We start from the raw sequence: 20,951 nt of genomic DNA, 5'->3' as shown, positions 1-20,951 counted from the left end.
TAAATAAATTCCTCCAGATCGAAGTGCAACAAAAACATCAAAACAAGCTTGTTTGAAAGATAGCAGGCCCTACCACTGTAAACAACAACAAACACATCACTTTTCAGCAAGCATTCTTCTTCTTCTTCTGACTTCAAACAATGTCGCAATCGCCGGGGCAACTTATTTTAACTACAGGAGCCCAAGGGGAGCGTCAGTGGTGGAAGTTAAAGAGAAAAACAAGTCCTCAGAATCAATAAAATCTATTTATCGCCCAGATCCTAGTACAATGTAACTCGACTACCATGTGTATTTAGTTATTTATCATATACATTTTTATTATCATTAGTTACTGTCTAGTTACTGTCTAACATTGTCAATGGATACAAGCTGATTTTTATTTAATTTAATTTTTTTAATTTTTTTTTGGCAGTGATAAAAAAATGTCTACGTGATCATAATGTTAGAAAACCACAGTGCAGACCAACCACTTTCAATAAGAATCAATCACCTTTTTTTGTGGGTTCATTTGGGTTCAAAAATCCAAAATATACCTGCTAATCTTATAGTGTCAAAAAGTCGGGGGGGGGGTCTGTTGAATTTGAATTAAAGTACTGGACTGCTGGTCCTCTTGTAAGCCGTTGTTAATTTTAGAATTTCATAAAATTCTATTTAATGTAATGGAGTCTTAACCCTTAAAGAGGCATTTGAAGTTGTGAGGACCTGCTCAAATGTCCTCACAATGTCAAATGTCCTCAAAGCAAAGGTGTTTTTTAACAAAAATGTGTCCTTAACCACTGACTCACCCTCCTTTCACTCCCATCCACGTTCCTTCACTGACAGGACATTTTGTTGTGGGTAAGAATGTTTGTGTATGTGTGTGTATGTGTGTGTGTGTGGTTTTGTTGAATGCAAACAGAAGAGAGAGAGGTCAGAAATGAGAGGATGCGGGGGGGGGGGGATGTCAGGCTAACCAGCAGAAGCTCTGACATTACTCACCCTCGGTCAAGAGCTCCTGTCTCACTTGATGAGAAACACGCTCACTCACAAACACACTCGCATTCAAACGCACGCACGCACACACACGCACACGCACCAGCGGGAACAGCAGCAGGAGCAGTGAGATCACCGTCTTTCCGTTCAATGTACGCGTCACGTTGCACCTTTGTTTATTCTTTTGTTGCTCTTTCATTAGGGTCAGTTAAACATTACGTGATGGTTGGAAGAGTTCTGCATGCACGTCATCACCTGTACTGTCTCCAGAACACATAAATATGCAGTCTGTCCGTCTGCTAGAGTCCTTTGCTAGTTTGGACTCGCTTCTTGTCCAGCCGGCGCGAGGTCTGATTTATAAGGCCACTTAAAAATTAGGGGTGGAAGGCTAGTTAAGAGTTTAGGCAGTGATCTTTTCTGGCCTTGTCCCGGTGATTGAAATGAGTCAGAGACACAGGGTCAGCAGCAGCATGTCTTCCCCTCAGACACAAATAAACAGGTTTGTCTCAGCCACACGCACACGTACGCACACTCGGAACCTTTTCTCATTCTAATCCCATTAAAATGTCCGTACAGAATTTTCCTTGTTTTGAGAAAGCTTGAGTTGCAGTAAAGCGGCCAGTTCGGATTCACAGGTTTTGAGTTTCAGCCCCAGAATTCCTGGGAATCAAGATGCTAATTCCTCTCAGGCAGGCGGCATGTGTCATTATAGACAAGTGAACAAAATCCTGCTACTCTTTTTGGAAAAGATCCCCTTCAAATATATTCATTGTCAAATTGGCCCTTGTGACCACAGTGGTATGCTTGGACTCAAGTGTGTGTTGGTGTTAATTTTTGACTGAAGCTCCAGCTCTTGATGAAGCACCCACAAGAATATCTTTTATACCACAATAGTATAAACTCAGGGCCTGGGAGAGGGTATTTATGTTTATTCACGCTTAGTCGTTTTGTGTCTTTGCGTTCATCGGAAAGTTAGGACTGGGTGGGGATGCACTGCTGCAGTTTACAAGACTCTTAACTTTAAAGAGGGGATCAAAGTAAAGGCTTAATCCTGTTGGAATAATTATCCTTTTTCTTAAATGTCAAGGCTAAGAGATAAAAAAAGGACTGTTGCGTGTTTAGAAAACAAGAAATAATAGAGTTTCACAGCAGTAAAACGCACCTTTGACTTCATTGTTGGCCTTGTACTGACCAGAAGTTTACTTTAGTCAGTATTTAATGTAAGAACGTTTTAGTTTGGTATTACAGTGGAACTGAAAATACAGTCAGTTTCACTTGAACATAATCTAGTGCTACATTGTCGCTAATATGAGTCTTCTGTTCTTGTGCTAGTTGATTAATCTTATGTAACATTTTATGGGGTTGTTGTGTCACTTGTTGCCACATGTGCTGTGGTTGTTTATTTGCACATAAAAATAGAACAAAAAAACAAAACAATATTTGCTAATTGAGCAAATGATGAAAAACGTCCTCAAAAATATTCACTATATTCGGTTTATAGTCACGGAAGAAACGGGGAAACTAACAATGTGAGCTGAAATCAGAAAATGTGTTTTTTATAAAAAACAAATAACAAACGATTGATTGATCAAGTAGGCGACTGCTAATTTTCATTATTCTGCTTGTATCAAAATAGGAAAGATGGTAGAAAAGGAACTCTTTGAATGGTTAGCGACCATTTTCTGCAGGACTTAATTGCAAGTTTCATGTCTTCTTTAATTGAACATGATGTCAAGTTTCAGAGGACAACAGTGGACAGTATTAACAGTGGACACCAGTGTGATTGGCAACTGTTTATCCAGTAGGTGCACAGTTGGAGGAATGTCTGGTTTAAACACTGACTTCTCGAGGCTTCAAGGCGAGTTTGTTTTGCAAATGTTAGACTACTTCCACTTTTTATACACAGTCTACAGTCTATAGACGTGTCCCCGCTCCTGGCGGCAGATGTGTAATTCTCTGCAAGCCCTTTTTTTATTCAACCCTATTTTTTTGGTCTTTCATCTGTCAAACATCAGCCGACTTAAGTCAAACCTCTTTGACACCAGCTGTGGCCGCGGACACGTTTCTCGCATGCAAACAAACCCTGTTTGCATTTTACATTTCCCCATGAAAATGTGTGATGTGTGTTTGTTGTGCTCCATCATCAAAGGCTTTGGGGGAAATGATCTTTAATTCCATGTGTAATCCAGGGAGATTTGTTTGCCGCCAGCCCTCATATTAACCCACTCATCAAGTGCAGTATAAATACACCGTACCCTCTCTTCAGGAAGACTGTAAACCAGCAGCTCTGATCTCTAATTGACACTGTTTTGAATTACTACCCTCACAAAGACAGACACACAGAGAGGAGCGTGTCTCATTGGTTGATAAGTCTTAACATCTTGATCGAGTTCATAGCATGGCTTCCCTTTATGTACACTCACGCACGCGCGCGTGCACGCACACAAGCATACACACACTTGTCTCAAAGCTGTATTATTCACTTCTCAGGCTCGTGGCCAGATATTGTGTTCGCCAAGGTTTCACAAGGGTTGTTTCAGCTCAGATTAGCAGTCTCCATTGTTGTAGCTGAGCTGCATACAGGCTTCTCTTTTTTCCCCCCATTGTGCCATGTTGTTGATCACGTCAGGACCACTCGAGGAACTGCAGAGCCAGAGTCGCTTTAACGGCGTCGTATCGACACCGGCTGCTTTGTGGAGATTCTTACTGGTTACACCCAACAGTGTAGGGCAGGGCAGGTTTTATTAGCAACTAATTTGGTTTGTTACTATTAGTATCCAGGACAACATACAATAGATTAACACACGTTAAATAAGCAACATTCTCTGCTAATACCTCACACACTGCACCAGCCACTTTATTAGGTTTCCTCTGTACCTAATAAAGTGGCTGGTGTAGGCTCCAGCTGCTGTAGCCCATTTTCTTCATGATTCAGAAGATCTTGTGCATTCAGAACAGATGCTGTTAATCCCACTGGTGTCCACTCATATGTGCTGTGCTTTATCGTCTATTTTTCTCTAAATGGGAACATAAGTGATGCAATTGAGGACATGTTCTATTGGAGAATATACTAGAAGCTAGAGATAAAGACCTTTAACTCCTTAGGAACATGTTTGCTGGTGTTATAAATAAGTGAATAGTAGGTGCTACTTCTGTCTTACATCTTGGGCTCCACTTTTCAAACCAGAACATATGTCAACAACATCAACGCGTGGTTAATTGAGTTACCGTCGCAAGTTGCTGTTGCCTTCCCATCATCTTCAATCAATCTGGTGAATTCCTCTCTGGCCCGCTGGCATCAACGTGGCATTTTTTTGCCCCAGAAAACTGCAGCTCACTGGGTATTTTCTCTATTTTGGACCTTTGTCTGTAAACCCCTGGAGATGGTTGAGCGTGAAAATCCCAGTGGATCAGCAGATTCTGAAATACTCCAGCACCGCCTGGCACAAAACTACCATGCCACGTTCAAAATCCCTTCAGCAGGGTCGACTTGCTGCTGCCATGTGATTGGCTGATTAGATATTGGTGTTACCAAGCAGTTGGACAAGTGTACCTAATAAAGTGGCCAGTGATTGTACGTTCTTCGCTATGGTCTAGCAGTAAAGGAATGTTTATTTACAGACTTTGCACATGACCACATTGCATTCTTGTAAAATGTATTTGGAAAAGATCAAATGTCCAAATGTGACAGCTGTGGTGGTGAGAAAACGAAAACATGCATTAAATGAAAGTCAAACGCCTCATATGAGCGGTGTAGTGTCTGTAAGTGAGAGGTTGAAGTCTTTGCCTAAAATAACCTCAGAAATGCGAGTTTGGTCATAGACGATAGCAAAAAAAAGGACCTGAGTGGCCTTTTTTATAGTTCTGTGGACACAGATTCGGCGTCTGCTCGTTAAACCTTCACAGGAAGGTTGTTTAGTATCAGAGATCATGAGAAGCTCATGTGCATGGATTACGACAATGAGCCAGAAGGACTTTGTTTCAGCCACATTCAGCTGCTGCCTTTACACAATTTAAACCGAGCATCAACTCCCTCCACAGTGCCAAGAATCTCACAGGGGAGAATTCTGACCCAAGTCATCAGACCATCAGAGCACTTCCTCTTTTGCTTCCTCACATGATAGTGATGATTTTTTTATTTGTTTTGTTTCTTTTCTTTGGTCAGATATCAATGAATGTGAGATTGGAGCCCACAACTGTGACAGACATGCTACCTGCACCAACACAGCTGGAAGCTTCAAATGCCAGTGTGCTCCGGGATGGGTTGGCGACGGCCTCAAATGCACAGGTAAGGAAATGCAAACATAAACGACACCAATTTAAACTATATTTTGTCAAAAATGTGGTCAGAAAATCATCGAATCATTATTAGATCAAAGTCAACATGTTTAGCATTGATGCGAGGTCAAATCATGGCACGTCGCTCTTCAAATTGGGTCTGGACAATCAATAAATGTCCAAATTCCACATGGACAATCTGCCTTTCTACTGAGATAAATCCTCATTTATTTATTCACTTTTGTATTTATTTTACTTTAAAGAGACAGTGTACAGTTAAAACATATGCGTTACCATTTGATGCACTGTACCAGATTACAGTAGAGCTTCGAGCTCATTCACATCTGCAGGTCAGAGCAACACAAGGACAGCACACATAATTTACAGCAACAATAATATTTATAAAAAAAATAAATAAATCACATCATAGATGGATGCTTGTCAAAATAACAAAACAATAAAAGCAAGCCATTAGGACACACATGGGCAACATACGGCCCACAAACCAGTTTTATCTGGCCCACGATGTCCTCATGGGTTACCTCAGGTTGACGGAATCGGACCGAAGATGAGCAACAGCCTGAGACGAGATGAAGAGACACTGCAAATACACACCAAATATTTCAGTTCCACACCTTCTTCAGACTTTTTTTTGAAATATTCACAGCAGAAAAATATTTTCTATTTTTTTTAAGACTTTTTGTTTTTAAAATGTAAAAGCTTTGCATTTTGCATATAAAGATGGTTTTTAATGATTATATTTTTACTTTTTATTTTGCTTTTATTTTTTTTTTTTTTTTTTTTTTAAATGAAACTATTATATTTCAGAGCCACTTTTAATGCCCAGGACACACTGTCCCCAACTGAGGGCAAGAACCCTAAATACCACATAGAATGTGATCATCAGCATATCATGTCAGCTTTGTTTTAAGATTAAAAAGAAAAGAAAAAGGTCAAAGAGACAAATGTTATTTTGTAAAAATCTAGATGATACATCTGTAGATGTGCTATTGCTGTCAGTCATGAAAAAGTAGCATTGATCTTTACCCCTATTTCAGACCTTGATGAGTGCTCCAACGGGACGCACATGTGCAACAACAACGCCGACTGCGTCAACACCTTGGGCTCGTATCGCTGTGCGTGCAAGGAGGGGTTCTCCGGCGATGGATTCTTCTGTTCAGGTCACACATCACGAACCAAACCACGTCCACCACCACACGTTAGCCTTTTTATAACAATGCACATGTATTCATGGACTGATGTTTCGGCATGTGGTCACCGATACAGACAGCGACGAGTGCGCCGAGAACGGCAACCTGTGTGACAACGGCCACTGTCTGAACCTGCCGGGAGGTTTCCGCTGTGAGTGTGACATGGGCTTCATCCCCACTTCTGACGGCAAGGCCTGTGAAGGTAAGGCATCACAACACCGTCCAGGTTCCTCTGAATGGGCAGCCATTTTGATGGGAAAGTCACAGTTTTCATGTGTGAGGGTGGATGGTTGTTTGTCTTTGGCTCTATGATGGACTAGTGAACTGTCCAGGGTGTACCCCGCCTATCGCCTTATGTCAGCTGAGATTGGCCCAGTGCCTTCATGTGGTGGATAAAGCGGTAGAAGATGGATGGATGGACGGATGATGCTTTTTATTTATCATTCATTTAGAATAGAATAGAATAGAATTGAATTAGGGCTGCAACAATTATTCGTTTAATGGATCCTTAATCGATTACTAAATAATAGTTAACTATTTGATAATCGGTTTTGGTGTTTTCTGATTTTTCAGCTTCTTCATTTTGAATATTTTCTGGTTTCTTTGCTACATTTAACAAATAAATCAATAAAAGAATGAATCATTTCCAGGGTAGTTTTTTTTTTACGGATGGACCAAACAAGTACTCGATCAGTCGAGAAAATAATCAACAGATTAAGGGATTATAAAAATAATCGTTAGTTGCAGCCCTAAATAGAATAGAAGAGAACCACTGGTTGTCACTTTAAAACCACTTTTTCAAAACACCATGTAGGAACATGGTGGAACAAGATGGTGGCCTCTGTAGAGCAAGGCTCTTGCTTAAACTACGGGATTTGAACGGCTAAGCCCAATTCCTTTCCTCTTGGCCACGGGCTGCCCCGCAATTTACCTTTACTGTTGAACACATTAACGAAAGCTCTGTCTGAGTCTTAGGCAAATAGCCGACCTTCTAAAAATAATCTTCCACGGATGTTTCAATAGTGGTGTTGCATTTCTTGAAAAGAGAGCTTCCTCTCTGCAGCCGCTTCCCCTGTGCAAATAAATGATTGAATGCATTTACATAAACAGAGTAAAACAGAATAAATTACAGAGGTGATGTAAGATTACATGCAGTCTTAAACTTGTTACTGTCAGGCTGACATTTTTATGAACACACTTATGACTTGTAGCAGCTGAGCGTGAACCGCACTTCCTGTGATAAGACATTGCTGGATTCAGTGGAATGAGCCTGTTGACCTCGTTGTGCTGATGTGTCAAAACCTCCTGAAATAATCGGTGTCCAGTCCTCCCTGTCTCTGCTCATGCAGGCCTGGACACAAACGACTTGTGCAGAGTCTAATGGTGTGAAAGAGCACCATTTTATAAACTTGGCCGCAGCTCTGATTGTGTGTACGTGTGTGTGTGTCTGGTTGGATATTTCTGAGCATTTTCTTTTGCCCCAGAACTGTCATTTTTTGTAGCAGAGGTGAGTAGCCTTCACTTCTCATTGCTGGCTGCCAATTTTCCACCATGATCCCATGATCCACTAATCCCTCACAGCTGGGTTTCCCTCTCTCTGTCTCTCTCTCTCTTTCTTTTTGTCTTTCGTTCTCTCCCTCCCTCCCTTCCACCCTTTCATCTTTCACAGACATAGACGAGTGTACCTTTGCTGACATCTGTGTCAATGGACGCTGCCGCAACATGCCAGGACTTTTCAGATGTGAATGCACCCTCGGTTATGAACTCGACAGGAGTGGAGGCAACTGCACAGGTGAGACGAGGGAATGCTGCCCCAGTGATGCTCTGCTCTGCCTTCAAGCCCTGGTGATTTGATCGGGGCAACAGCCGTGAGGAGATGAGGGTCATAAAAGTATTAAAATTAAATCTTAAAATCTTTGTCAACAAGGTCATACATTTGTCTGGCAACAGTTTAAACTAGGACCGCTCGTAGGAGTCACAGTGATGAAAGGGCCCTCGCCCCAACCTCACTCAAGTGAATGTTAAAGCAGTTTTCCTGCCATTTTAATGCTGAGGCCGCACATTTTTGACGTAGAGAAAATCCTTTGAAAACTTTAAATCATTAACTTGTCTAGAACATATGGACCGAGTTTGACGCAGCTAGCTCAAACGTGCTAGGAAAGTTCGTTCAAATGCGTAGACTAGCCATTTTTGTTTTTCCAAAATGGCCGACTTCCAGGTAGGCGGAGCTAATGGAAGTACATAAGGAATTTGTTTGTAATCATGAGAGCAACTTGTCTACCTAACTGTAATTTGGTTATAATCGGAAAAAACAATGTGCGACTTAGACACAACAGAAAAAAATCTGCATTTAACGCAATTTTTGGCCACTTTCTCTCGCATCAAATATTCCCAGAAAATTCCTCAAGAAACGTTGGACTAAGCCTGACACAATCACCAAATTTCGTCTCGATCTGTCAACTTTTGTCTGACCATGACCCGACCTCTGGGGGCGCTACAGAGCCCTATGCCACTATAGCATTTTTCGCCGACCGACCTCCATGCCAAATTTCAAGGGTTTTTATGCTCGTTAACCCCCTGAAAAATGAGTGCCAGAGAAAAATAATCGTCTCAACAGGAACAATAGGTTCTTCGCACTTCGTATTCGTAGTTGTTAGTTTGTTCATACAAATACAGTATTTTCTATATAGTTGTGAATCAGAGGCACTTTGCAGTGCACCTGATTTTCAGCCTGTGTTCAGGCCAAACGAGCAAGTCAAACTGGTCTTCGTTGACTCTGAAATAAATAAACTTGATGAAGGAGAGGATACACACACACACACACACACACAGACAGACTGCTCTGAAGGAAAATGTGGTGCTGATAATCCACTGTCTTCTTTTGTTTAACGTGTTGATTTTATTACGGTCATCTCAGCAGCCTTCAAGTTGTGGTTTCCTGGTAACGACAAAAACACAACACGAGTGCGACCCTTGAGTGCTCCGGTTAAAAACACCTCTGGCGTCTTCCACACATTTTTTTAATAAGTCTTTCATGTGTTTTCAGGCATGTGATCTGCTCCTAAATACTTTTTAATGTAGCATTTTTAAATGTGTGTGTCTAATATCACGGTCGACTGGTGTGACTGTGATGTTAGGACAGTAAAGTGCTGATGGAGTCATGTCAGTTTTGCTTCATGCCCACTACTGAGTGTTAAAGTCATTTATTTTATTCATTTATTTCCCTAAATGTTATTCTAAGTGGTATCAAAACAGATTTTGACCTGAATTCTTGCTGAGATGAAGACATTGTGGTGACTGATTTCGTTCCTTCTTTTTCAGACGTCAATGAATGTGCAGACCCGACGATATGCATTAATGGAATATGTGTCAACATCCCTGGAAGTTACCACTGTAACTGCCCCGCAGACTTTGAACTGAACCCCACTCGGGTGGGCTGTGTAGGTGAGACTGAACAAGTTCTCTGTGTAGACTTCTATTCTTATTGATCAATAATAGTATAATACTAGTATTTATACCTGGTTATTAACGTCCTTCCTCAGTGATCTAATCACAGGTGGGTAGCGCCAAGTGCGACTGTTCACACCTGACATGAAAATGCATCTCCTTTGACCACATGAGATCAGATCTGGCTTCCCATGGCCTTAATTTATTCACACACTGACATCATGTCTGCCCGCCAGAACGAATGAGGTTTTTTTATAACTGCACAGATGTGTCTGATCATGGTGTTTGTGTGTGTGTATGTGTGTGCACATCTGTGACAGTGAGAGAGAGAAAAAGAAAGACAAAGCTTGCGCTGCCGTAACATGAAATAAGATTTTTAGCTATTTAGAAAATGGAAATTAGAAACACTTTTTTTTAATGAATATTATATTACAGTTGACTTTTGTTTTACTGTTTTCTGTATCTGTCATTTTCTTTATCTGTAACACTGTTATAGAGTATGCACTTGGCTGGGACCCTCTTGTAAAAGAGATTTTGATTGAGGCTCAGTGAGGCAGTGGCTACCAGTGATGTAGACCGGTCTCGAGACCGATTTCTGTCTTGCGGACTCGTCTCGGACTTGTTCCTTCAAAGACTCTGTCTTGACTCGGACTCGGACCACAGTGGGAGGAGAAGGACTCGTAATTTCAGACCGGGTCCTCGAGACCAACGCATTATTAACTGGGGTGATACTAAATCATGAATATGAAAACTGACATGTTTTTATGGTCTTGGTCTCGACTCGGTCTCGACTCCTAAAGGACTCCGCCTCGACTCGGACTTGCTTCCTCAAAGACTCGGTCTCGACTCGGTCTCGACTCGGTCTTTATTCAATCTCGACTCGATCTCGACCCTTCAAAGACTCGGTCTTGACTCGGACTCGTCCCCATCACTGGTGGCTACAAATAAATCAACGTAGATTAGGTGTGGGAATCGCAGGGTACCTCACGATACGAAACAATATGCGATACATGGTCCACAATAACAATAATATCCTGATCATATAGCGTTACAAAAGCGAAAACAAAATGTTGTGGAAAGTTAAATTGCAGGATTTCTCTGTTTTTCACAACATAGAGAACAAAGTGCATTAAGTTCATGTATTAAATGTGGATAAGGCATCTTTTAACATAGTTTTCTCTGCACCTATCCCACTGTAAACTCCCTCTTCTTCGTTTATTTTAGAGCTCATTAATTAGTTATTTAATATATCGATATTTGATGTGGCGTAACTATTTTCCTATTGCACGAGGAAGGACGTCGATATATATCACCAAATCGATATTTTGACCTATCCAAAACAAAACAGTGCAAAACAAAGAAATACCAAGGGTCAGAGGCTAAGCAGACACTCTCTAATAAATCCAAAGCAATGATATCTATCACACATGCTCAGGAATGTGGCCACATGCGTCCTCAAGCCACCTCCAAAGTTGGTTCATGTGATTAAATCTTAGAAGGCAATCGGAACAAAATTGGGAGCATTCAGACCTGAATTTAGTGATTAGGACGTGATCGAATCACTCCGGGTGGATGTTAACACCAGGTTTGAAGCATGGTCTTTATGTGTACAGATTATGTATACCTAATACCTGTGTTTGTGTTTTGACAGACACGCGTTCCGGAAGCTGCTTCCTGGACGTCCGTTCCCGCGGAGACGCGTCGGAGAGCTTCGACTGCTCCAACGAGATCGGAGTGGGTGTTTCGAAGGCTTCCTGCTGCTGCTCGCTGGGCCAAGGCTGGGGAAATCCGTGTGAATCGTGCCCGTTCGTCAACACAAGTGAGTCATCCCTCTCTATCATTACTCACACTGCTGTGTGTGGACTATTCATGTTTGACTTTCTGATTCACCGGAGGCTTTGAGGTGACATAACACACCACCTGGCTGGTCGATACTGACCTTCAGCAGGTTATTATTGGTGTTGTTGTAAATGTATGGCCTACCAGCCTCAACGTGCAATGGGACAGATGTGCAAACACGACATGTACGTGCACACGTACCGTAAGCAGTCGAGCTCTAACTGTAATATAATTTATTGTTTTGTGGCTTGAAATTGTTTTCGGGGCTGGGTTAGGCCATACAGAGTATGCGTGTGTTTTTAAATTTTACATGTTTGTTTATACTGTCATTTACACTGAAACAACACAAGAAAATAACATATAAATATGAGAAAGGAGCCAGGATTTAACTGTGTATTCCCCCTATTTATCCATCATGACTGAAAAGAACAGAAAAGGAAATCATAGTAGTGAACCCACAAGACTTACAGCAATTAGTTAGACCAGGGGTGTCAAACTCAAATAACCTTGGGGCCAATGAGCGTCTAGTCTGGTCAGAAGGGGCCAGTTAAAGTGAAAAGGAAAAAACAAACAACAGTTTTAGTGGGTGGGTGGGCAATATGATCTTAAAATTATGACAAAATATTCCGTCATGATATCACAATTAAGATATTCATCGTGGCATTTCACAGAATTTGAAAGTAAAAGTTTGTTTTGATACGGAATGAAATATACTTCACAAAAAAAATATACTTATGATGCAAAATTAAGCTATTAACATCAAAAACAGAGAAATAAATCTAGAATAATGTGAATAATAACATGGACAACTACAATTAAAAGATCAAACAAGCTTATATATGTATATAGGTAATTTAATGTTGAATGAAATGCATTTAATAAAATGGTAATTACTACCAAATGTCTTACTATTACTATTATAAAAATATTGCTTAGCATTATATTCTGTCTGTATTTATTTCACCTCTCTGGCAGCTGTGCCTCGGCCACATGGGCTGTGTTTAAAGAAAGAGGAGGTCTTGGTCCACATGTGGCCTGCGGCCCACCAGTTTGACATCTCTGAGTTAGACATTAGTTGAAATGATGATATTAACAGGGAAAACTGTCAGGCAAAACAATACAAAATGAAACGTTATTACCATTGAAAACAAAAACATTTACAAATGAGAGTCAGATTGCATAATAATAAAAATTGAGAAAACAATATACTAAAATACAAAATGGATAATAAAACGCAAACTTTGTTATGTGTTTTCTTGTTCGTGACAAGGTTTTTTCTGCTTAAGTAGCAGAGTTTGGTTTCACACGGCCCTCCATCTGTGAATAAGTAGAAAGAATCAAAGACTCTGTGCCTTAAAGTAGCTGAAAAACTAGATTTGAATGTGACTCACTGGCAAAAATCTGAAAAGAGTGTCTGGTTCTGATCAACAACCCTGTAAAATCCATCTATTAGTGTATTTTATTTCATTTGGCACCTGTTGCCCTTGAGAGGTTTAACTGTTTTTTATTACCTATGAAACTATAAATAAGGTGGAAAAATCACGAACAATACACCAAAATGTAAACCATGTCCAATTAACTCGCCGCTCTGCCAACATACATGTGAGACGCTGCATGCTCATGCAAAGAGTATGCGTTTGCTGTAATTGTTGTCACTGGTGAAGATGAGACAGCTCTGTGCAGCTCACTTGGAAATTACCAACAGATGGTTCAAAACATTACAGGGAATGACTCAGCTCAAGGAAATGCTTGCCTCTGAGAAGCTGCAGCCATGTCCGGTCCACTGGGCTCTGTGGATAACTCCTAGAGTTGTGAACTAGCTCATCGGGGGAAAAAAGGCAGAACAGAGAGAGACAGGAAACAGCTCACTGACCAGACTCTCCACGGCTGTTGGTTAATGTGACTTTGTGTTGTGTTACAGCTGAGTACAAGACACTGTGTCCTGGAGGAGAAGGTTTCAGACCGAACCCAATCACTGTCAACTTGGAAGGTCAGGAAAAACCGCATGCCGTCACGTGTTTGTGTTTGTGTGCGGTCGCCCCGTCCACAGTTACTTAAATTGTCAATGCCAGTGTTTTGAACGTCCCCTTTTGTGTCTTCGGCAGACATCAATGAGTGCCAAGAATTGCCAGGCGTATGCCAGGGCGGACGGTGCATCAACACCTTCGGCAGCTTCCACTGCGAATGCCCTCGAGGCTTTGCCCTCAACCCAGACACCAGAGTCTGCGAAGGTATGTAGACACACGTGGATTTCCACTGTAGCCCCACCAGTGACCCGGTCCTCGGTCCTCTCTCGTTGTTGCCGTGGGATCTTTTTCACCGGGAAGGAAATTGAGTCCAGCAGTCGAGGGCCTTCGTTCAGTGGCAACACATGGAAAATGAGAAGCTCCGAGACAAAGAAATATTGAACTCTTTGTCCCATTGACAACTCTGCAGTTCATTTTAGCTCAACATGTGTACGCTCCGTTGCTAAAGCAGCAGAGCGCGGCGATGTTGATGAGACTTCTGAACACATAACTCTGTCCAGAGGAGCGAGGCTCAGATGTGGTCAGCCCTTTCCTCGGGGAAGTACACTGAGTCTCCTGTCGACAGGGCAGAGATGACAAAAGGGAGGGAGAGACTTGGATGGGTGGGTTTGGGGTGTGTGGGGGGGGGGGGGGTAAATAAGAATGGAGTTAAGAAAAGAGAAATGGGAACAGAGAGGAGAGAAGAGAAGAGGTGGGGGCAGATGGTTAGACAATGACATGTGGCTGGCGGCATTTTAATTAGCATGTGTTTGTTGGCCAGATGAACAAAGTCGGGTGTCATCTCTGTGAAGTCCAGGACTGCACATTCACTATGTATCTAGTTAATCGTCGGTCCAGCTGTTAGCCGGGTCAAACGGAACAAATGCCATGTGTTGGTAATGTTGTTAGAGAAATAATTTCATGTTTCGAAGTAAGGAATGCTATTAAACGGATGTAAATAGAAGACGCAGTAAACAGCTACCTGTGAAGTGTTACCTTGTGTCTGGCTCCACCTAATAATGCAAACGTTACCTGACAATACAATGTAATGTTTCATCTATAGAAATACTGTTCTACTGTGTATACCAGGGTATGTGATCGGAGTGGAGCTGAGGAATTTTGACAAACATAAAATAAATAATAATAATTAGAGTCACCTAATCGTGTTTTAACGTTGCCGATAATGGTGTTACTTCCAGATCTCAGGTTTTTTTTTCTCAGGTGGTACTTGGTATAAAACCTGTGATAACCAATGTTATGAAGGAGTGGCAGTACTGTCTAATGTCGTTGGTTGTGAAATACTGTCATCCCAACCAAGCATAGTTGCATTTTCTGTCCAAGAATCTGCACATAGTTGTGTGTCCTTCACATCCCAAATGTGGGTAGATCTCCTCGCGCAGTCTCCCTTCCAAGGATCCATTCACCCTGTGAGATCCATTCAAGAATTTTCACCCCTTTGCCTGTCCGTACATTTCATTTAACACCGGACTGATCTTCTCACACAGCAGCTCACCATCTATCTATCAAGATGTGGACCATAATGCTTTGTAGATACTTGTTCTTCAGTTCAAATAATGATGTTCTTTCTTTCTTTCTTTCTTTCCCTTCATCTCTCTGCATGTGCAGACATCAATGAGTGTGATAGACCAGGTATCTGTGGCCCAGGCAAGTGTTACAACACCATCGGGAACTACACCTGCATTTGTCCTGTGGACTACATGCAGGTCAACGGCGGGAACAACTGCATGGGTACGTCTTACAGGGCTGTGAGAGCAAAAAACATATCATGTGCTGAGATTTGTCCATTAACCTTCTGTCTCTCACACACAGACATGAGGAAAAGCTACTGCTACAGAAACTTTTACTCTAAAAACAGGACGTGCGACGGCGAGCTGACCTTCAACATGACCAAAAAGATGTGCTGCTGCTCCTACAATATTGGCCGTGCATGGAACAAGCCATGTGAACAGTGTCCCGTGCCCAGCACTGGTGCGCTCTCACACACACACACACAATCGCACAACTACAACACATACTCTTTGTGTTGGAAAGGTCAGAAAATGAAAGAATAAACTGTGTGTGTTGTCTTTTTCCGTCACACAGATGACTTTGCAGAGCTGTGTGGCAGCGAGGTACCAGGATATTACATTGACATCACAACAGGACGAGTCACAGGTGAGATTATGTGGCCTACAGTGGTTGATTTGTATTGAATTAATTCATGTATTTAGAACGTAGAAAACACAGAAAACCATCAGTATACATGTAAAAGAATGGACAAACAAAGATCCAAGTATATGCCTATAAACTCCTACCCCTATTTCACTGTGGATTTATTAAATTAAGTGAACAGTTAATTATCTACAGTGATTTAACCGATACTGATCTGCCCAACTGTGGAGGTCATTTAGTCTCTTCTTTGATAAAATGAACATAATATTTAATATTTTTCATACTCAAGCACCTATAAATTCTCCTCGCAGAAGAAAATATTGATATCCTCAGCAAACAGAACACATCTTAGAGTTTTTCCAGACTCAGCATGTCATTAATTGAAATTAAGGAAAGATTGTATTGGTCTAATCCTGTGCTTTTTCCCTTGTGTGATAGATATCGATGAGTGCCGGGAAATCCCAGGAGTCTGTGAGAATGGAGTCTGCATCAACCTGATTGGCAGCTTCAGGTGCGAGTGCCCCATGGGATTTATCTACAATGACAAGCTGCTGATTTGTGAAGGTAAGGCTTGGAGGTGTTGGTGAGCGCAACATGCTGTGAATTCCTCCTGACTCGTGTTAATCCTTTTTTTCTTTTTTACATTCTTTGTAAATCTCTTTGAACGTGTCTGCCCCTGTCGTTGTTAGATATTGACGAATGTCAGAACGGACCCGTTTGCCAGCAGAACGCAGCCTGTCTGAACATGCCGGGAAGCTACCGATGCGAGTGTAAAGCCGGATATCGCTTCACTCCCACTGGACAATGTCTAGGTAAGGCTGTGCAGGGGGGGGTTACTGAATAATTACCTTAATATGGATTAGGAACCGCAAAAACAGGGAAACATTGAGCTGGATTGGAGGAAATATTCGAGGAAACAGCCAAAAGACAACACTGAGAAAGGCTCTAACTTCTCTTGGATGCCTACTCTACTTAATAGTGCTATAATGCTTTCACACTACGACTCATTAACGCCTCTTTAGGTACAAAGCTGTATTACAGGATGGAACAGGATGGGGCTAGTTATGCCAACTTAGACATCTTCTTTCTAAAAGTCACATTTTTTATTGATGTAGCACCAAATCCTAACATAAATGATGGCGCTTTACATGTAAAGCAGCTCTAGATCTTACTTTTTATAATATCATACATTCAATGGAAAGTTAGCAGCTCATCATCAGCATAGCAGTGAAAATTGCCTCCTTAAGTGAATAATTTGGCTTAGATGTATAATATAAACAAAGAAAAGTAGAGGATCAAGAACAGAGCCTTGCGGTGCTCCGTATATGAGTGTTTCCAAAAACGTCCTATATGGGGAACCACTTTTTATAGATGACAAACCCATATCATAGAGTAAACCATGACAAGAGCAAATGTGTTTAGCGACAAATTCACAGCCATAACTGTAACATCTAATATTATTTTAAATTGGTAAACGAATAATTTCCAAAATATGTTAAGTAGTGTAAATTAATTTGGATTTCATTTCATGCATGTTATATGAAATATATACATGCAAATCTAGGAATCACTGCTGTGTATTATGATAAAATATACATTTTATTAAATGGAAACAACAGACTTTTTAGAGGAGCTGGACTGTAAATAGTTTAGGGCTAGAACGAAGGTTTTACAATCTATGGCGCTTCTGTCTTATGTGAGACAAGTGGACAGACAGCTACAGAGACTTCAGTGTTTTTAGCACCTTTTGTCTCAAACTCCTATATTTTCAGCATCTTCCAAAGATGAAGCAGTGAAGACAGCACAGTGACAGTTGAGGCGGAGGTGGTGGGGGGGGGGGGGTCGGATCTTCATGGTGGGCTTGTTATTAAGGAAGAGTAAATGTGTAGCATGTGTCAAGCTGTTGAACATGTGCTGCAGTATATCTGAAGCATGTCGCTGTCAGTCTGGCAAGTCCTCACCAATAAGTAAATGTTAAATCAACATCCTGTTTTTCTCCACGCTTTTTATGTCAATCCTACGAACAAAACAAGGTCAGACTCCTGCGTGAGTGAGGCTGTGACTGTGGAGATGATGGAATAATTACACTGGTTTAACTTTGTTTTTAATGTTGCTGCAAAGCACAATGTGAATTAACATGTGATCATTTATTTTTTTTTAACTTTAATTAAATAACAATGTTTTCCCAGTCCTATTAGTGATTGTTTGTGGCTGGCTACCCATAGTAATTATCTGAATAGTGAAGTTGTCATTGTCACGTATCGACATTTAATTACTATTTCACATGCCGTCAACACGAGTCAGATTTTATAGAGTCATGTGAGAGATGGTTTGAATCTCTACAGATTTTAGATTTGCCAGCATAATATTTAAGTGCAGAACTACCTTATATTTTTCACTTAAGCTTAAGTTACTCCTGTGATTAATTATTATAAGTTAAAAATAGACAAAAGTGGAGAAAAACCTTAATCATTCAGTCTTCAGGTGAAGTTAGGTGGAGTTTGGTTGAAAAGTCTATTGTGTACTTGCCGTATATCTGTCTTAAAAATGACAAAAATGTCTTAAGCATGTAGTAAGATTATTGGCTGGTAATGCAAGAATATCAGCATGTGTCTATGTATCACACATTACTGTAATTAAGCGACGTGCTATCGGAAAACTTCCAACGGTTTCTGAAAGCTGAGAAGATGACCGTGAAAGCCAACATGTGGTTATTACAGTCATTTCATTCGTGCTGTTGCAAGAAACTGGCGTCTTTGTTGCCAGAAAGGGAAAAAGTGGGAAAAACGCCCGTTCATAGTTTCCATTTTTTTGGCCTGTTTTTGGACATTGAGACAAAAACTCAAAATATTTTATTTAAAATATGTTTTATACTGTTTGTAAAATCTGGTGTTTTCTTTTGTTTTCAAATAAAACTTTTTGTTTTTCTCCTTCTTAAATTGATAATACACGATTGTAACCTAAGTAAATTGTAAATTACTGCCAGATATTGAAAGTTATTCTGGAAAACTGGGCAAAAGCACTTACTCACAGGACATTTCTGGCCGTTTTATGGTTAAAATAAGAAAAAGAAAATCAAAAAGTCCAGACGGACATTTTGAGGCTTAGGTGTTAAAGTGTTAGAGCCAAAAATACTGTTCTGACTGTTGCCAAATTAGTGGGACTGTACATTTCATGCAGGGGTGTTTTACAGGCCCAACATCAAACCAAACCAAAGCAAGCTAGTGGCATTAGATTTCCAATGATGATGTCGCCATCTCCTGTACACAGCAGATGATTTTGTGTGGACCTAACTTGTGTAGTTTCATTCTGATTCTCACAAAGCTGTTTCTCCTCTTTGCTCAGACCGAAACGAATGCAATGAGAACCCTGCTGTGTGTAATCCCGGTCAGTGCATCGACACACTGGGCAGCTATCGCTGCATCTGCCCCAACGGCTTCAAAACAACACGGGACCAGTCGATGTGTGTCGGTAAGCTTCGTTGTTTCCTTTCAGGTCCCTCAGTCTCCCCAGTTTTACTCAAGTCATGTGATCAAGTAGATTTAAAGTAGAATTGTGATCGTGTTTTTGCCTGGTTTCAGACGTGGACGAGTGTGAGCGGCAGCCCTGTGGAAACGGGACCTGCAAGAACACCGTGGGCTCCTACAATTGTCTCTGTTACCCCGGCTTTCAGAACTCACACAACGGTGACTGCATAGGTGCGTACACATCTATGGATTCTAAAGATTTTGGAAGGAGAGATTTTGCTGTATGCTCCCGTACTGACTGTGTGTTTTAAGGGTAACATTTTATATTCATGATGTCAAGGCAAAGCACTACCCACAATCTGAGGGTTGTGACAATCCTCAGATGCAATTACAATGTTTCTGATTAGTAAAATCAGTTTTTACCACTGTCACGACCTGATCTTTATACCCCAACCCCTAATGTTGGGGTATATGTGTGTTAGAATAGCGACTACAATTAAATATGACATTATTTTCTTTAAATTTGGACAGGAGGATTTTGCCTGGTTTGACAGGAAGTAGCTGCACTTTGCACATTTATAGAACAAATTTGGTTTCTGGTATGGGTTGGGTAGCGACAAACACAAAAGTGGGGGAATCATGTTATTGTGTTAACCACAGAGCAGCCATGATTTCCCTTTGTAACACGTTGCAAGGACAATATTCTGTCCATGTAAATGCATACAAGACACAAACTACAATGTATTACAGTGTTACAGTTTATTAACGCTATTGATTTCAAGAGGTGTGCTTGAAATGTACTTTTGTCATTTTTCTGAGCTCCGAAATCAGTTTCATGGTCACAGATTGTGCTGTAGTTGATTGACCTGGTTCTTTGAAGATTTTCTGGGAAATCTGTAGAAAAAATAAGCAGAGAATTGAGCTCTGGTATCAGAGCTGCTCTAAAAGCACTGGTCTTTTATGGCCTTTATATTGTCGTGTTTTGTGTGTTGACCAGATGTCGACGAGTGTTCGACGCAGAGGGGCCTGTGTCGACACGGGCAGTGTATGAACACACTGGGCACTTTCTTCTGCGTGTGCCACGACGGCTATGAACTGTCTTTGGATGGCCGAGTGTGTGTAGGTAAGGACATGACACAATGATTTCAAGGTTTAGTTATGTTTATCTTTAGTATTATATACTGTGTTTGCTCTTTAAAAGGGTGCATATCCTCATATAGTGTATCTCCTTCATTCCTCAGATATTAATGAATGTGCAGTGCATCCAGGCACGTGTGGTGCAGGAACTTGCCTGAATCTGGACGGCTCCTACCGGTGTATCTGTCCACCTGGCTACTATCTCCACGAGGAAACGTGTGAAGGTAAAGCAGCTGAAAGATACTCCTTTTTATATCAGGAATAATGAAAAATTAAAAAATTAAAAAAGGTAATTGAATACAATATGTGCATCCATGAGTAAATTTGACATTCTATATTTTTTTCATAGCAATTGCTAATTTGCAACTCCAGTGCCTAGCTACGTAATGTGTTATGTCATTTTAGCATGTAGTTTGGTGTTT

General features: G+C 41.0%; 2 protein-coding genes across 2 annotated transcripts in view; one reads left to right on the top strand and one right to left on the bottom strand.

The window, feature by feature from the left end:
- The window catches only part of fbn1 (fibrillin 1), an 88,952-nt gene that overhangs the window by 42,189 nt on the left and 25,812 nt on the right, over window positions 1–20,951 (top strand). Inside the window, exons 33-49 of the mRNA XM_058629868.1 lie at window positions 5,138–5,260; window positions 6,309–6,431; window positions 6,538–6,663; window positions 8,131–8,253; window positions 9,783–9,905; window positions 11,560–11,727; window positions 13,669–13,737; window positions 13,853–13,978; window positions 15,380–15,502; window positions 15,584–15,742; window positions 15,857–15,928; window positions 16,364–16,489; window positions 16,615–16,737; window positions 19,271–19,396; window positions 19,507–19,623; window positions 20,390–20,515; window positions 20,634–20,753. Coding sequence (XP_058485851.1) covers window positions 5,138–5,260; window positions 6,309–6,431; window positions 6,538–6,663; window positions 8,131–8,253; window positions 9,783–9,905; window positions 11,560–11,727; window positions 13,669–13,737; window positions 13,853–13,978; window positions 15,380–15,502; window positions 15,584–15,742; window positions 15,857–15,928; window positions 16,364–16,489; window positions 16,615–16,737; window positions 19,271–19,396; window positions 19,507–19,623; window positions 20,390–20,515; window positions 20,634–20,753 — 2,073 coding nt within the window. The remainder of the gene's footprint in view (window positions 1–5,137; window positions 5,261–6,308; window positions 6,432–6,537; window positions 6,664–8,130; window positions 8,254–9,782; window positions 9,906–11,559; window positions 11,728–13,668; window positions 13,738–13,852; window positions 13,979–15,379; window positions 15,503–15,583; window positions 15,743–15,856; window positions 15,929–16,363; window positions 16,490–16,614; window positions 16,738–19,270; window positions 19,397–19,506; window positions 19,624–20,389; window positions 20,516–20,633; window positions 20,754–20,951) is intronic.
- LOC131459778 (ATP synthase F(0) complex subunit C3, mitochondrial-like) overlaps window positions 1–20,951 on the bottom strand; it is a 157,109-nt gene that overhangs the window by 126,946 nt on the left and 9,212 nt on the right. The gene's annotated exons all lie outside the window — the stretch shown is intronic.

The sequence above is a fragment of the Solea solea genome, chromosome 5 (genome assembly GCF_958295425.1).
Source record: "Solea solea chromosome 5, fSolSol10.1, whole genome shotgun sequence".
NCBI classification, from domain to species: domain Eukaryota; kingdom Metazoa; phylum Chordata; class Actinopteri; order Pleuronectiformes; family Soleidae; genus Solea; species Solea solea.
Note: the sequence above shows the minus strand (reverse complement) of the source record. Positions and strands in the feature narration are given on the sequence as shown.